Source organism: Cucumis melo, chromosome 1 (genome assembly GCF_025177605.1).
Source record: "Cucumis melo cultivar AY chromosome 1, USDA_Cmelo_AY_1.0, whole genome shotgun sequence".
Lineage (NCBI taxonomy): Eukaryota > Viridiplantae > Streptophyta > Magnoliopsida > Cucurbitales > Cucurbitaceae > Cucumis > Cucumis melo.
The window spans coordinates 35406619-35422239 of NC_066857.1; the positions used below are offsets into that span (position 1 = coordinate 35406619).

General features: G+C 26.5%; 1 protein-coding gene across 1 annotated transcript; it reads left to right on the forward strand.

Annotated features, from left to right (window-relative positions):
* Window positions 1-7955: 7955 nt before the first annotated feature.
* LOC103499788 (glyoxylase I 4) lies at window positions 7956-9331 on the forward strand. The gene is made up of 3 exons (XM_017047161.2): window positions 7956-8249; window positions 8345-8450; window positions 8801-9331. The coding sequence occupies exons 1-3, from the start codon at window positions 8095-8097 to the stop codon at window positions 9047-9049; spliced, it is 510 nt and encodes a 169-aa protein (XP_016902650.1). The 5' UTR covers window positions 7956-8094; the 3' UTR covers window positions 9050-9331.
* Window positions 9332-15621: the final 6290 nt, after the last annotated feature.

Sequence of the window (15621 nt, forward strand, 5' to 3'; positions counted from 1 at the left end):
AAAGATGAGAGATGACGAAAAAGAAATAAATTTTAAATTTGGAAAAGCAAATATGAAATTTATAATAAAAAAAATTAACTGTAAATATGAAATTTATGAAAAAAATTAACTCAAATTCTACGAGTTTTCTAAATTTATTTTATTTTGTTATACGGATTATAAATATTTGTAGTTTATATATATATATATATAAACTAATTTTAAAATTAGAAACTAAAGTATATGTAATGAAAGATGCAGAAAATGAAAATAATAATAAGAAGAAGAACTAAAACTATGGATTGAAACCAAACAATGAGGAAAGATTGTTTTAGAAGCAAACATTCATACCCAAATTGGTATATAGCTATTGGCCACACTAAGTCTACATCAATTAACAAAATTTATAAATAATAATTGAAAAGAACAACATATATAGTAGGGAGAAATTAGCTCTCTCTCTATATATATATAAATATTTTCAAATTCTGAAAGATAATAGATAAATTATTAAACAATTTTATTGTTTTGAAAAAATAAAAAAATAAAATAAACATCCAAAATTGAATTTGTTATCAATGCTCATATTATTTTCCAATTTTTAGTTTTTTTAGAAAGAACTAATTATTTTCCAATTTTTAGTTTTTTTAGAAAGAACTAATTATTTTCTTTTAAGCACATAAATTAGGTTGTAATTTCACTAAATAATAATAATAAGAAGAAGAAAATAAGCAGTAAGTTCTAGATGTTCGAATTAATAATTGAAATGCTCGTAAAATACCCTCAAATTAAATGCATGTAACACGGGTGTTAAGTTCAACATGTATAGTTTTTGCGTGCAAAATCAAATTAACACTAAGATACAACACTCACATTATCACACTACAAAATAGGAGTAAAGATCCAATCCATACATTTTAATCGCAACGAAGACATGATAACAATTTTCAACCTCCATACTCGACCACGAAATAATTCGGTGGTTTTTTGATCCCCGTAAAATCAAGTTGCATCCAAGAAAACAGACAAAACCCAATTGTTGGTTTTTTTTTTCTTTATCATCCAAGCCACAAATTAGTAAAGCATTTGAGCAAACTATGATCAACGACTTCTTTAAGATATTGAAATATTCTCTTAACTACCTTTTAATTCAACGCACTAATTAAGAAAATGCATAAATTGACATGCAAATATTTCATTGTAAAGCTTTAAAAGTAAAGATAGTTGAGAATAAAGAGTCAAGTATATCATTTTATTGAGACGTACGTACACAACCAATGTGATGTAAAGAAAGAAAATTGTCAAAAATAGAAAAATTGATAAAAAGTAGAAAATTCAAGTATGATAAATTTTTTCATTTAGTGATTTTTTTTTACGGAATGTAAATAGTTTCTTTTTTTTCCTATTTTTGAAAAAAAAAAACCCAAAAGAAAAACAATCTCTAGTTTTTATATTTTAGAAAAAATTGTAATATTAGAAGTTTACACAAATATTGGGCCATTTTAGCCCAATAATGTAGAAGCCCACCTTTTTTTCAAATTTGGGCTTGGATGCTTGAATGAATTCTAATATGGGCTGGACTTTGCACAAAGCTTTGGATTTTTCATTTTTCAAAACATTGGGTCTAACATATACATATCTTAAGAATCTTTCTTTACTACATCACAAAATAATTTTATAAGAATTTATACAATAATATCCCTAATAAATGATATTGTTGTACAATTATAATAACATGGTTATATTAGTGTAATGTTGGAATTAATTGAGAATTTGTTTCAATAATTGCTTGATTAATTATTAATTCCAATCTTGTGGACTATGTATAAATAATAATATATTTCCTTAGACAATTCAAACTCATAATTAAATAATGGTTTTGGTAAACGGTTACTCTAATCCGATCGATATGATATGAATCAATGATAATTTAAAAAGCACGATAACCATGTGATTACGTATTCTGTTGTTTACTTGTGTTTTGCATCATATATTGACACGTGGGGTGGAGCCTAAATCCAAATTTGTCAACAAAAATCACAATCCAATTGCGTTGAAAAATTACGTCTTATCGTTACCGTTACCGTCATGGTGTGAGTTATAGTTATGGTTATCACTATTGTTACTAAAATGATTTTCGACACATTTACTGTTATTGTTATGAGAGGTAGAGGCAACCACAACAATAACAGTAAATTTTGCCATAATTACTGTTGTCGTTATTACTACTGTAACTGTTTTGTCATGAGAGGTAAATGCAACCGGAACATGAATAGTAAATTTGACAAAATTTAGTTTTAGATAAATATGGTAAAAAACCAATCAAAATATAACTGCAGTTGACGATTGATCTATCAATAAATCAATTTCATTACTAATTGAATAAACACGATAGTGATATTTGTGTTAAGAAGAGTATAGATCAGTTTTTAAAAAAATGGTATAAATCTTACTATTCTTTTCCCGAAATAAATAAACAAATAAATTTTTTCCAAATCTTGACATCTTTCTTTTTATATAACAAAAGTGATCTACTATAGATAAAAATAAAACGATCTTTGTTTGTATTTTACTAATTTAAATGATAAACAACTTAGCTTTCAAAATTTCGATGACAACTATAGGTCTAAGGATATTAGAATTGGACAACTTATATAAGATGGCTTGAAGAGTCATCAAGTTATGTTATATAAATACAATATAAAAAGACAATCCATGATGTTGATAGAAATTTGCAAAATTTCAGTGTAGTTTTATAATTAAAAATATTTTTTTTACGTATTTTAAACTATTTACGAACTATAATAAAGAAAACTTGTAATAAATTATGATAATTTGATAGATTTTGTTACATTTTGTGAGTAGTTTTAATTTTTTTGTTATATTTACTTTTAAAATTTATACTATTATTTGAAGTTTTTTCAAAAATAAAAAAACTGACAAATTATTAGAATAAAATTTACTAAAGTTGATTTTTTACGAAGGATAAATATTTTTATTAAATGTTCTAATTTTTCGATAATTTTCCTATTATTTATTAACATTTTTCGCCATAAATTTTAAAACATAATCATACTTTATATTTCCTTGAATTAAAAGTATATTTATTTAGTAAGGGTTTGTTTGGATTGACTTAGAAAAAAAAATGTTTAACAATAAACTCATTTTTGTTTAAACTTATTTTCGTGAAAATTGTTTAAAATACACTTTAAAAAATTATTTCGAATAGCTTCCACACACTCTAATTCTTTTTTTTTGAAATACTTATATTTTAAATTAAACACTTGAAAATGTAATTTAAACATACCCTAAGTCTTGATTAAAAAAATAATTTCAAAATAATAAGTTGAGAAATCGTTGTAAATGACAAGATTGATGATTATGTCTATTGATATTTAATAAAAATCTATCGGTAACGTCTAACAGTTTATGATTAATAGAATACGAAATTTATTTAGACTTAGTATTTAATAATAAAAGTAAAAGGATGAAAAATGGTGGTAGAAAAAAAAAGAGGTAGGAATAATTAAGAAAGCAATGTGGCGTTGTTGGGAGATTTTGAAGGGACCCCTATTCGTAGTTGGAATAGCAAATAACACCAAAATATTAAATGCCATCTGGAAATTCCACCTAATTGACACCTCACCTACTACATACTCTCTCTCTTTCTCTCTCTTTTCTTCTTGAAATATAAATTTGAATCATTCATCCATAATTTTGTTAATTCCAATAAATTAATTCTTTTTTTAAAAAAATATTTTTGCTAAGCTAATAGACTTCTTTAGACATTTTTTCAAAGAATCCTCTAAGCCTTATTGTCATGTTTGAAACAGTACCATGTAACCATTAATCATACATCCTTTGATTTACTCCTACGAGTTATTTTTTTTAATTAATTTGTACCCACGAAAATGACGTGTTAAAATTAAACAAAGGTCCTACGAAAATAAGGTAGGTGTACACATTTATTCTTGATAAGGAATGACGGTATTGTATCATCGAAACTTTACGTTTTTTCTTTAGAATTTCTATTATAAATTAGTCGTTGTTTTTTTTTTATAAATTATATTAATTATGTTTTTTTTTAAAGAGATTGAATACGCTTTTTTTTAATATATATGACGAGAATAGAATCTATCATATTTTGTGTGAATACCAAAATTAAAATTTCAATTTCCTAACTTGACTAGCTTGACACAAGTCAAATAATAATCAATCAATTTATAACTCACATCTCAATCAATTAGGTGTGTAGCCATGCATGTGCTCCACAAATATAATTGGGCTAAATTCTATTTATAATTAAACAAGAAAAATCTAGACTCCACTTATCATCAAATTGTACAAACAACAACAATCATTGTTACTATTTTGTAATATATAGCACGTTGGCACTTTGATTTCCCCCATCATAATTTAGTTTTGAGACTTTGAGCTTCACCTACCTAATTAAAAAAATCTACACCGATGTTCGAATTAACGAGTAGCTAATGTTATTAAGCGCGAAATACGTAAATAAAGTTCAAAGAGATCTATATATATTTTCAAGTTTATCTTTGATGCATGCCTCTAATTACATGTGACGATGGTGGCACATTGAGTCTATAATGTTTGAGACTTTGCAAAATCAATTTGGGTTGACTTAATTATTTTTTCGATTAGTATATATATTCATCGACTCACTCGACCGATTCAAACTCCAAAGTATATTTACATTATTCTTCTTTTGAGATGTGCGGTCCACATGTCTCAATTAATTTCATAGGACAACCTATTTAAATTTAGATGTCAAAAAGATTTAAAAGGTAATAAATCTTAAGTGGATCATCATCGTATAGAACGGAAAAATTAAATACGTTTTGGAAGTAAAAAATAAAAATGTGCATTCATTCATTGATATGTAGTGTGACATGTTTATTTACATGTGACATAAGTTTTGTTTTTTTTTTTTAATTTGTTTGAAAATTCCTAAACCTAATGAGAGTGTCAAGATGTGTATGTATGGTGGTATGTAGAAATACCCACTTTTCTTGGCCTTATTAATTATATCAAATTTCAATGGAATGTCTAATCAGATCCAACTTATTTCTTTTTCAATTTTATTCAGCCACTATCATATATTGTTGCCCTCATAAAAATCCTTTGACATTTATTGGAGGAAAATATTGTTAAACACACATGTTCTTGATTCGATTATTTACTAATCTTAATTTTCTTTTAATTATCTAATCAGTGGGGAACACTTAGGGATATCGTGTGCCTATAAATTTTGTTCAAATTATATGATAATTTTTAGATTTATCTAACCTAATTTCTTTGTCGCTTTACAATTTAGTGGTTAAGATTTTATTTCTTATTTTGGGTAATCCTAAGATTTTGTTTGAAATGATGTAGCTTTTAAAATAATTATTGTTAGTTGATTTTTAGAAAAATCAAACACCAATAATGTGTTTGGTAAATTTAATTAATTAAGCTTTACATGAGATCAAATTAGTTGTAATAATGTTTGGTAGAGTTATTTTGTTTTATATCTGATAATTTAGATAGGTATATTAAAATGTAGGTTTTTTTTTTCTTATATATTTTTAGATAATGGGTTGACTTCAAAAGATTATATTTCATTTGTTGTAGATTTAATTGATGAATATTAAGGGAGAATATATTACTTTAAATTTTTAAAAACTAATCAATATGGTATGATTTAATGAATATGAAAAAGAACAAAAATTTATAATTACAAATAAAAATAATTCCTAATGCAAGAATTGATTCTATAATTTTTAATCAATATATTAGGATTTAAGAACGATAATTTATAATTAAAATTGGAAAAGTTGCTAAAAGAGAGAATTGATTCTACGAAGATCTAAAAACTAAGAAAAACAAGATTTTAAAAAGCCTAACAAATTAAAGGAAGTGATTTTAATAGAATTATTAATCTTTTCTACCAAACAATTAAATCGATTAATATTTTTTACATCACTCTTAACCACCCTAACCCCAATAGTATTAGGTACAAATTTTAATTAGTTCACATTCTAGATTTATATTCGTATTTATTTAATTTTTATATCAACAAGATGGATTTAAATATATAAATTAATTTTAACTCTTTTAGAATCAAGACAAACAACCATAAATTTATAATATTAAAAAGAAAAGTGGAGTAAACTCAAGCTAATTATATTAGTTATTAAAAACAAGAATTAAATGATATTGTGATGGAATGGATAATGTTTGTTTAATAATTGTGTATTAGATAAAGAAAAGTGAGAATTAATTTTTAATTTATTGATCAAATTAAGTAGGCAAAGAGAGAGGCAATTGAAAAGCTTAAATTAGAAATAGTGTGCGAGGCATAAGCACTTATAGAGTTCAATCCAATTAATTAAAGCATTCCTTAATATTATTTTAATTAACAAACTTTATTTCCTACACTTTATCCAAAAATAATAATAACGACAATAATAAATTTTGTTAATAATTTAAAGTCTGTTACTTAAATATAAAAAAAAAATTATGTAATATGTAATGAAAAATGAAGTAAATAAAATAGAAGTTAACCTGTTCTTTTTTTTTTCTTTGGAAATATATTTTAGAGATGATAATTAATTTTCATTTTTAGAAAAAAAATGGAAAAAATTTATGGCTGCAAATTGAATACTATTTTATTTTATTTTATTTTTTCAAATAAAAAAAGAAGAAAAGATTGGAGATAAATAAATGGCCACTAGGCATTATCCTAATCCAAACGTGTGGGATAGCTATATAATCATAGGATACATCCATGCAACCAATACCAAGTTGATATAACATTTTATAATAAACCAAACTTTATATGGATATATTTATACAAGTGTCACATCCTATCATGGTTTAACAAAATATCCATGATAATTATATATCTTTTTTTGAAACTATCAAACTTTAAATTTTGGTTATCAAAAAATCACATCATATTATTGTATCTAAACTAAATTTTGGTTGGAACGATGTTACGTTTGAAAATATACTTTAATGTTATTTTAAATTAATACTAAATGTTTTAAATATAGTGAAATAAAAAACTAAATCAAAATTTAACATCTTCAAAACCAACTCAATTCAAATAATCACAATTCTTTGTAAAGTGAGTGTAAAATGAGAGCAAAGAATTATTACCGACTTGCGAAATAGAGAGAATGGGTTGACAACGAGAGATGAGCGTGGATGGTCTAATCCACCAACGTTATTCGTAATCCATTAGGAGATACCCGACGTCTATCATTGGAAGATCATTTTTTGTTCTTGTAGTCATGCATTAGTGTAGCAAAATTAAGTTCGATATTTGCATGTTGTACGTAAAATAAATTAAAGTTGTGTGTATTCTTTAGTTTCAATAATTAAATGAAAGTTTCACCCGACGACTTGGTCCGAAAGGGAAGACCGTGGAGATATTTCCCTATAACCCCCTATAGTGTTATCAAAGTTTAATTGATGTTTGCAATTAAAGAAACCTATGGTTTTCTTAATCATCTCATTATGTATTTTGTTTATTATTATATTAAGAACAAACCCAAATAGATAAGAAAAAACAACAACAAAACTTGTAGCTAAAAATGGAATCTGACGTGTGTGACTAAAAGAAGGAAAAAAAGAAAACAACAATTATAATATTTACCGCAGTACCTATTCATGTTATTTTAATAACTAAAATATAATTTTTAATTAATTTTCATCTCCTCCAAATTTTTATTTAACCCAAACTAATATCAAACATACCAATAAATTAAATATTTAATCACCAAAATTGAAGTAAAAATGTCAATTAATCATTGTCTAATAAACTAATTGTAGTATTAACCCGAGATCCGAGTCAGCAACGTGTCATATCCATAGAGAGGCTCCACGTACGAAGAAAAGAAACACGTGGCATAAGAAAGAAAATCTAAGAGTTCTATTTAAACCCTCAAACTTATCCCCATTTTCTTCGTGGATTATCGCAACGTCTGTTACTTCTCTCTGTTTCTCTCTTCTCGTCGCCTCCTCCTCCTCCTCCTCTTCTTTCTTCTTCTTCTTCTTCTTCCATTTTCCTCTCTAAATCTCATTTTAGGTTTCGAAAAATCTATCCATAAAATGAAGGAATCGGAAGGAAATCCTCTGCATCTAAAGTCGATCAACCACATATCGCTTCTTTGTAGATCAGTGGAAGAATCCATTGAATTTTACCAAAATATTTTAGGGTTTTTCCCCATTCGTAGACCTGGATCCTTCAAATTCGATGGCGCTTGGTATAAATTTCCTTCTCTCTTTTTTCACACGGTCTCTGTTTTTTTGTTTGATTTATGATGGATTTTGGTTTGTTTCTAATCTGACGTTTTTTTAGGCTTTTCGGTTACGGCATTGGAATTCATCTCTTGCAATCGGAAAAACCTGAGAATTTGCCAAAAAAAGGCGAGATTAATCCCAAGGATAATCACATATCATTTCAGGTAATTAACTAATTAATTCATCCATTCATTCATTCATTCCTTTGTAATGGTATTGGAATACATTATAATATAATCCAAAATTCCAAAATTGAATTTATGTTTACGCTCATTTCGTTTGTTTTGTTCTTATTGTTTTGAGATAAACTCTAAAACACATTATTTCACGAGTTTACTGGTCAGAGACGGAACTAATTATTAATCCTACATTTCATACTCTAATATCTTATGGAACCGAATAACCCTTTACAAGGAGAAGAGTAACTAACTCTTCCTGATCACAAAAAGTAAGTGTACTATTAAATGAATTGATTGTTAATTAATGGGGGGGTGTTTGTGAATGATTGAGGCAGTGTGAGAGCATGGGAGCGGTAGAGAAGAAGCTAAAGGAAATGGAGATTGATTACGTTCGAGCAGTAGTAGAGGAAGGAGGAATACAAGTTGATCAGTTATTTTTCCACGATCCAGATGGATTTATGATTGAAATATGCAACTGTGATAATCTACCGGTGATTCCATTAGGTGGGGAGGTGTCAAGATCATGTTCGCAGTTGAATCTTCAGATAATGCAGCAGCAACAGCAGATACACCAACTCGTTTAGCACTATCATGGTATTCGTATCATCATCATCATCACTTGCTCTCTCTGTATAATGATGACCAAGAATCCATTAAGAAATATGAATCTATTTTTGTTGTAATTGTTGTTGTTATTATTCGAAGGTGTTTTGAAATTTTAAAAAATGTACCTTTGCTTTGCTTGTCTTCTTTTGTTTAGGAGATAAGGTGGACATGTCAGCATTTTGGGACTTTGTTATATCATATGAATAAGTACTTATTGTTGTTGTGTTCGTAATCAATGCTACTACTACAATTTTTACCTACTCTATTCTCAAATTTCTTGAATCATGATCATGATCATGATCATTTTATTTTATTTGGATTAAGTAAAAGAGTGTGTAAATCATCCACTATTTTTTAATAAGTTTTATCAATTCTAACCTACCCTTTGGGTTTAAATTAATGGATAATTAGAATGATAGAAACTTTAGGAATAATAATAGGATATATAATAAGAAACATAAGTTGATTTTTTTATATTAAAAAAATGTCCATTTTTTTTTTCTTATTTCTTATCTAACCATTTAAAAAATAAATATTTAAATTGTTATATTTTTTTTGGCAAAAAGTCATCAACATTGTGAATGAATCCAACTTAAGTGCTTTTTTTTCCCTTTTCTTTTTTGTTGGATTTAGTAAATAAAGGGTTGGTTTAAAACTCCTTTTTTATCAAGTAATTTTGACACTTTTATCTTTTTATAACTTTAATATTCAATTTTAATCCATTTTTCAATGACCATAAGAAAATTTCCCTTTACAACTTTACTTCCCAAAGACAAATTTAATAATTCCAGCATATACTCCATGTAGTGGGCCAAATCATACCTTTGAGTTCCTCCCCGTTATTATTAAGTACTAAAATTTAATTCGAAGTTACGCATCTAACTTTGTGGAATGTTTAATAATATAGGTCCCGTTTCATAATCATAACAAAGAAACATTAAATATATATCTAAACCAAAATTAAAATAAAATAACTCTTAATTCTTTTTTCTTCTCGTCAAATTGAACTCAAACATTATATATCGTAAGAAATCAAAAACAACAAACAAAATAGTTTTCAAATAAAGTCTAACAATTTTCAAAGATATTTTTTTTTCTCTTTCCCAATTTATTAATTGGGTCGGACTTAGACACTTTGAAAGGTTTCCTCATTCACTTCAATTATAGAACATTAAATTCAATAGTTAGATGACTATAGATTTACAATGTCCACATCTAAATTCAATAGTTGACAAATGAAAAACATGAAGCTCTATATATATAATAAATAATAATTTTTTAACAAAATTAAACAGTATATTTAAACTTATAATAAATAAAAATGATAATTAATTTACTTAACAATTTTTTTAAATGTATTTTTCCATGTACCACATAACTAGGGACTCGTATCATGTGACAATGTCCACTAGTTTCAAAGAACATTTGTTCATTTCGACAAAATTTAAGGTAATTAATTTATAATATTTTATTAAAAGGTTGAAATGCATTTTTTTCCTACCCTCTTTAATCTTAAATTATAAACTTAATTCCAATAATAATAATAATAATAATAATAAACTTTATTATTTAATAGAAAATTTGAGTTCATAGCTATATTTTTGGTTTCAAAAAAATTATTAACCGAACTTATTAATGTGTAACAAAATTAGATTTCATGGATTAGGTGCAACTTGATTGTGTCCGATCATTATTCATATTAAAAATTACTAGTAGTTTTTCTAAATTATTGAATGATAGTATGATGATTTAAAACGTGCCATTAATATTAAGTCTACATTAGTATAACATGTCAATTTAAAACATAATTGCACTCAACTTGCATAATTATTAAAGTTCATATAGTTTAAATGACATTTAGTGTTTGACGTTACAATGATCTACAAAATTTATAGTTTGAATCCTAGTTTCATTCTCTATTTTAATTATAAAAATGAACATAATTCAATATGTTGATTTAATTTAATTTCAAAACAAAAAAGAAAAAGTTGAAAAAGAAAAAGAAAAATGGAAAAAGATTCTTCATATTTAAAATTGGGGGAATCTTTATTTGTTGCTGACAAGGCTGCCACCTAGGCACCTAATCAACTTGGTTACTTTGAATTATTATTGGGATTTTCTTTAAGTATATTTTTATGTGTGTGTGTTTTTTTTAAAGAATTTTTATGTTGGAATTTACTATTAATGTTGGAATTTAATCACAATCAATAATTTGGTCAAACATTTGTATGCTTTTCCTTTTCCAGTGTTTATTACAAATCATATCATCCAATTAAATTTGTCTAAATATATTTAAGGAAAAATAAAAATAAAAATAAAAACTTCATTAATTGAAATTTGAGAGTTTATGAAAAACGTTATCATTGCTTTTCAGTAAAATCAGTGCATAATTAAAATAAAATTTGGAAACAAAGCATACTCTATTTAATAATTTATATATATATATATATATATAACTAAAATGGCCTTTTTTTTTTTCTTGTTCTTTTTATTTTGTAAATTAGTAACTACAATGGGAAGAGGTAGCTCAAATCTCACTTTCTCATGTACCTAAGTCTTCAACACACTAAAAACATGAAACCAAAAGTAACCTCAAAAAGTGGTAAATACCTACTAGATCCATTTTGGATACCTTTTCATGGACATGTAAGTATCATTGTTTGTCTTAGTTTAATAACTTTCGTGGTTGTGTTTTTTGTTTATGTTCGTCATCTATTGATCATCTAGCTTTTTCTATTTCTACTAATTCAATTTTTTAAATTATCATTTATTTCGGTCCCACCTAATTAAACTCTAAATCCTCCTGATAGAAAAACATGTGCCATGAGTATTTAAATATCTATAGTATATTAATTATTTCCTTTTACAGCTGAGTAAAGAAGAGTGGGAGAGATAGAGAGTGACTGTTTTCATTTTCCACCGACAAAACGCAATAGTAAAAATATTAATAATATCGTTTGTTGTAAATGGATGTCAAAATAAATTGCTATATAGTAACGAACCATTGCACTGAAAAGAATTACGACACAACCGTGATGATAATCCGTATGTTGGATGTTCCTCAAAGTTGACATAGCTCCCTTATTCAGACGTGCACTAGTCGAGAAATAAGGAACTGAATCAAGATGAAGAAAACTCATAACAGAAAAACAAACCGAGAGAGACAAATTTGAATTTTGATGAGGAAGATGATAGATAAAGAAGAAGAAGATAAAAAACGACCCGCTAGAGTTTTCCAACATCTGAAAAAATGCGTAAAAAATAATAAATACAAAAATATTTAATTTCCAAAATGAGAGTTATAAAATTAAACGGATAGTTATTTATTCTTCTTTTTTTTTTTTTTTTTTGCTGTATTTACAATTTTTTGAAAATGTTACTATATACTTAATTATTGTTCATAAAATTGCTATCCATATATATATTTGAAAGATAACCATTTGTTTTTATATTGTTATATTATATGATATGAAAAAAAAAAAGTAAACTGTAGCAAAATTTCAAAATCTATATTAATGTTTATTAGTTTCTATCAATATTACTACCTAGTAGATTCTATCGATATCACTAATAGATACATATATAAATTTATTAATATCTATCGAATTTTATGAATGTCTATTACAACGAAGTACATGTCTTTTCAATATAAATCATACGAATTTTTGTATAACAACAATAATAATAAATAACCATTCATTTATAATAAATTCATAAACACAAATACACAAATCCCTTTATTGTTAGAGTGGTAAATATTAATTAATTAAACATATATAATAATTAAAGACGATTAAATAAAAAGAAAAAAGGAAATAATAATTCAAGTTTCTCCGGCCAGAATTCTCTCATAATTTTCAATGGATTGAAGCCTCTGAATCAACAATTGATTTCTAAACTTCTTAATGAAAGCTTCAGCACTTTCATCGACGTCTTCCGTCACCGTCACCGTCACCGTCCTCTCCAATTTCCTCCTCTCTCCGCCGCAGCCACGGAGAGGGGACGACGGAGACGGCGGTGGCTGCAGCTTATTAATACCACCGGCCGCGGCAGAAACAGTTGGTAATTCGGAGCTCTTCTTCATAATGTATAATAACTAATAAATTTGTTTGATGGAAAAAGGAGGCATTGAGGGGTTGATATTTATAGGAAGAATCGATAGATAAGTAATTGAGAGAATTAATTAATTTAATTAAGTGATGATTAAGCAATGGTATGGGCGGTGGGCAGAATCAACGGCGGCAACTTTGGTGAGTCAAAGTGGGAACTTTGAGTGTGAGAGTCAAGCTAATTGGGCATAAAAGGAAGGGTTTGGTTTGGCAATTTGGGTGTGGCGTTTTTCGAATCTAATTCCCCAAATTTTACGATTGTTGTTACCAATTTCCTTTTTGCTCCTTTGCGTTAATAACTAATAGATTTCAAAAATTCATCCTTTTTATTATTTTTTTTTATTTGTTGTGTTTGGTTGAGAGTTGACTCGAGAAAGGTTCTTTAAAGTTTACGAGTGAAATAATTTTCAAGAAAAACGAGAGGAAGACACGAAAAACGTTTGTACCCAAAAGAAACAAGTCAAAGAGTTTTGAGCTACCAATCAAGCTCTTGACTTTGGCACCTTGCAAGCTTGAGGGTCACAGAGAAGTTCTGAAGGAAGGATAATATAAATAATCACGTTTCTATGAAGACGAGCACTTATCGCTTAGAGAGTGTGGTAGGTTGGGCAACATATTCATGCAAATAACTCTCGTGTAGGTAAACTCAAAAAACGAGACCAAACTGAGCTGACAGATAATTACGTCCATATAAGGCCTATGACGATTAGGAAAGTGCATGAGAGTTTTTCGTTCCAATAAGTTTAATTTTTTCTTTGCTTCCTAGGTTTCAAAATACTATAGACTTAGTAATGTTTACGTTGATTACTATGATTCGAAATTTATACTTTTTAATTATCAATGATGAGAATTAATTTTTTTCATTAAATTTCTATTGTTATTTTAAATCGATTAGAACAAATTCACATAATAATATAATTTTATTAAATTAGTTAGCTAAAACTAAAAGTTAGAAAGAAAAAAAAAACCCAAAAAGTGAGCCTTACTAAAAGAGGGTAACAATGTAGAATATTAAAATCTAGTAACAAAATGAAAAATTTAATAATTAAATCAAAGATTGTAATTTAAGTATGAGTTCAATTAGAGAGTCTTTATCTCAAGTATAGTTACAAATATAACAGTCAAATTCAAAATATAATTAGCATATATAACAACATTTTAAAAAACTTACAAATATATAAAAAAATTCTATTAACATGGATAGTCGATCAGTGATAGAAGCTATATTTTACAATTTTTTAAAAATATTGTTATATACTTAATTATTATTCATAAAATAATTACTCGTTATTTCTTTTTTTAAGTCCACGAAATCAAATCTCTCCCTTTCTGCATAACGAGAAACATAAAAGCAATATATAATTAAGGAGATAGCAAATGTAAGACCATAAGTTAAGTTATCTACGATCATAATATAACTTTTAGTAATAGTTTATTGTTCGACATTAAATACGAGTAGGAGAATCGAATCTACAAAATTAATAGCAAAAACCTTTATATCAAATTGAATATATCAATACATAAGGTCATAGTTAAATAAGCCTATGGTCATGATTTTGGTCCAACATTGTCAATAAATTTGAAAAAAAGAAAAGTTTTAGAGAATAATTAGAAACAAAATCAAACACATGCTTGAAGATACTTTGGACAAAAATGAATGAATGAATCTGAATGGAATTAATTTGTTTTACGTAACCAAGATAAAAGAATATTTGTTAAATAAAATAATGCCGAAATGTTTGACATAATAACATATGATTATTTTGGTATTATTTATGTAATATTAAAGTTATAATGCTACAAAAATGTACCTTATATTTATTTTGTTTTTATATACTTTGAGCATGTACACCCATGGGTTTAGTATAGGTTTAGGGGTTCGAGCTTTCCCTTAAATTTATCGTCTTTATATAATATATATAAAGAAAACTATTTAATTTTTTAATATTTATAGTTAGTTTAGTGGTTACTCTGACTAGCAGCTCTTCTGGTTCAAATCTTACCTGTCATTAATGGTAAATGTTTACACATCTTTCTTTGGGTTTGATATTTTAATCTCCTACTCGAAATTCGAAGGTATACCGATTTGGTTGGTAGAATTGTGTTCACAACGTAATAAATAGCATTACACATGTTATTTCTCTCGAATATCATATATCACAGTATTACTTCCAATTTGAGAAAATGAAATAAAAATTTATAATGAAAATTACTAACATGGCCTTAAAAATCAACTATCATTTATTTTTTTCAAGTTTTTTTAGTACACGGTCGTTTAGATTTAGATAAACGATTTTTTTTATTATTTTGGTTTGCGATCGTTTAGATTTATCTACACGATGGTTTGTTTTCTTTACAAGATCGTTTACTTTTTTTATATGATCATTTACATTTGGCTATTCCAATATAAATAATTTTTTTCAACATTCTTTATACACAAT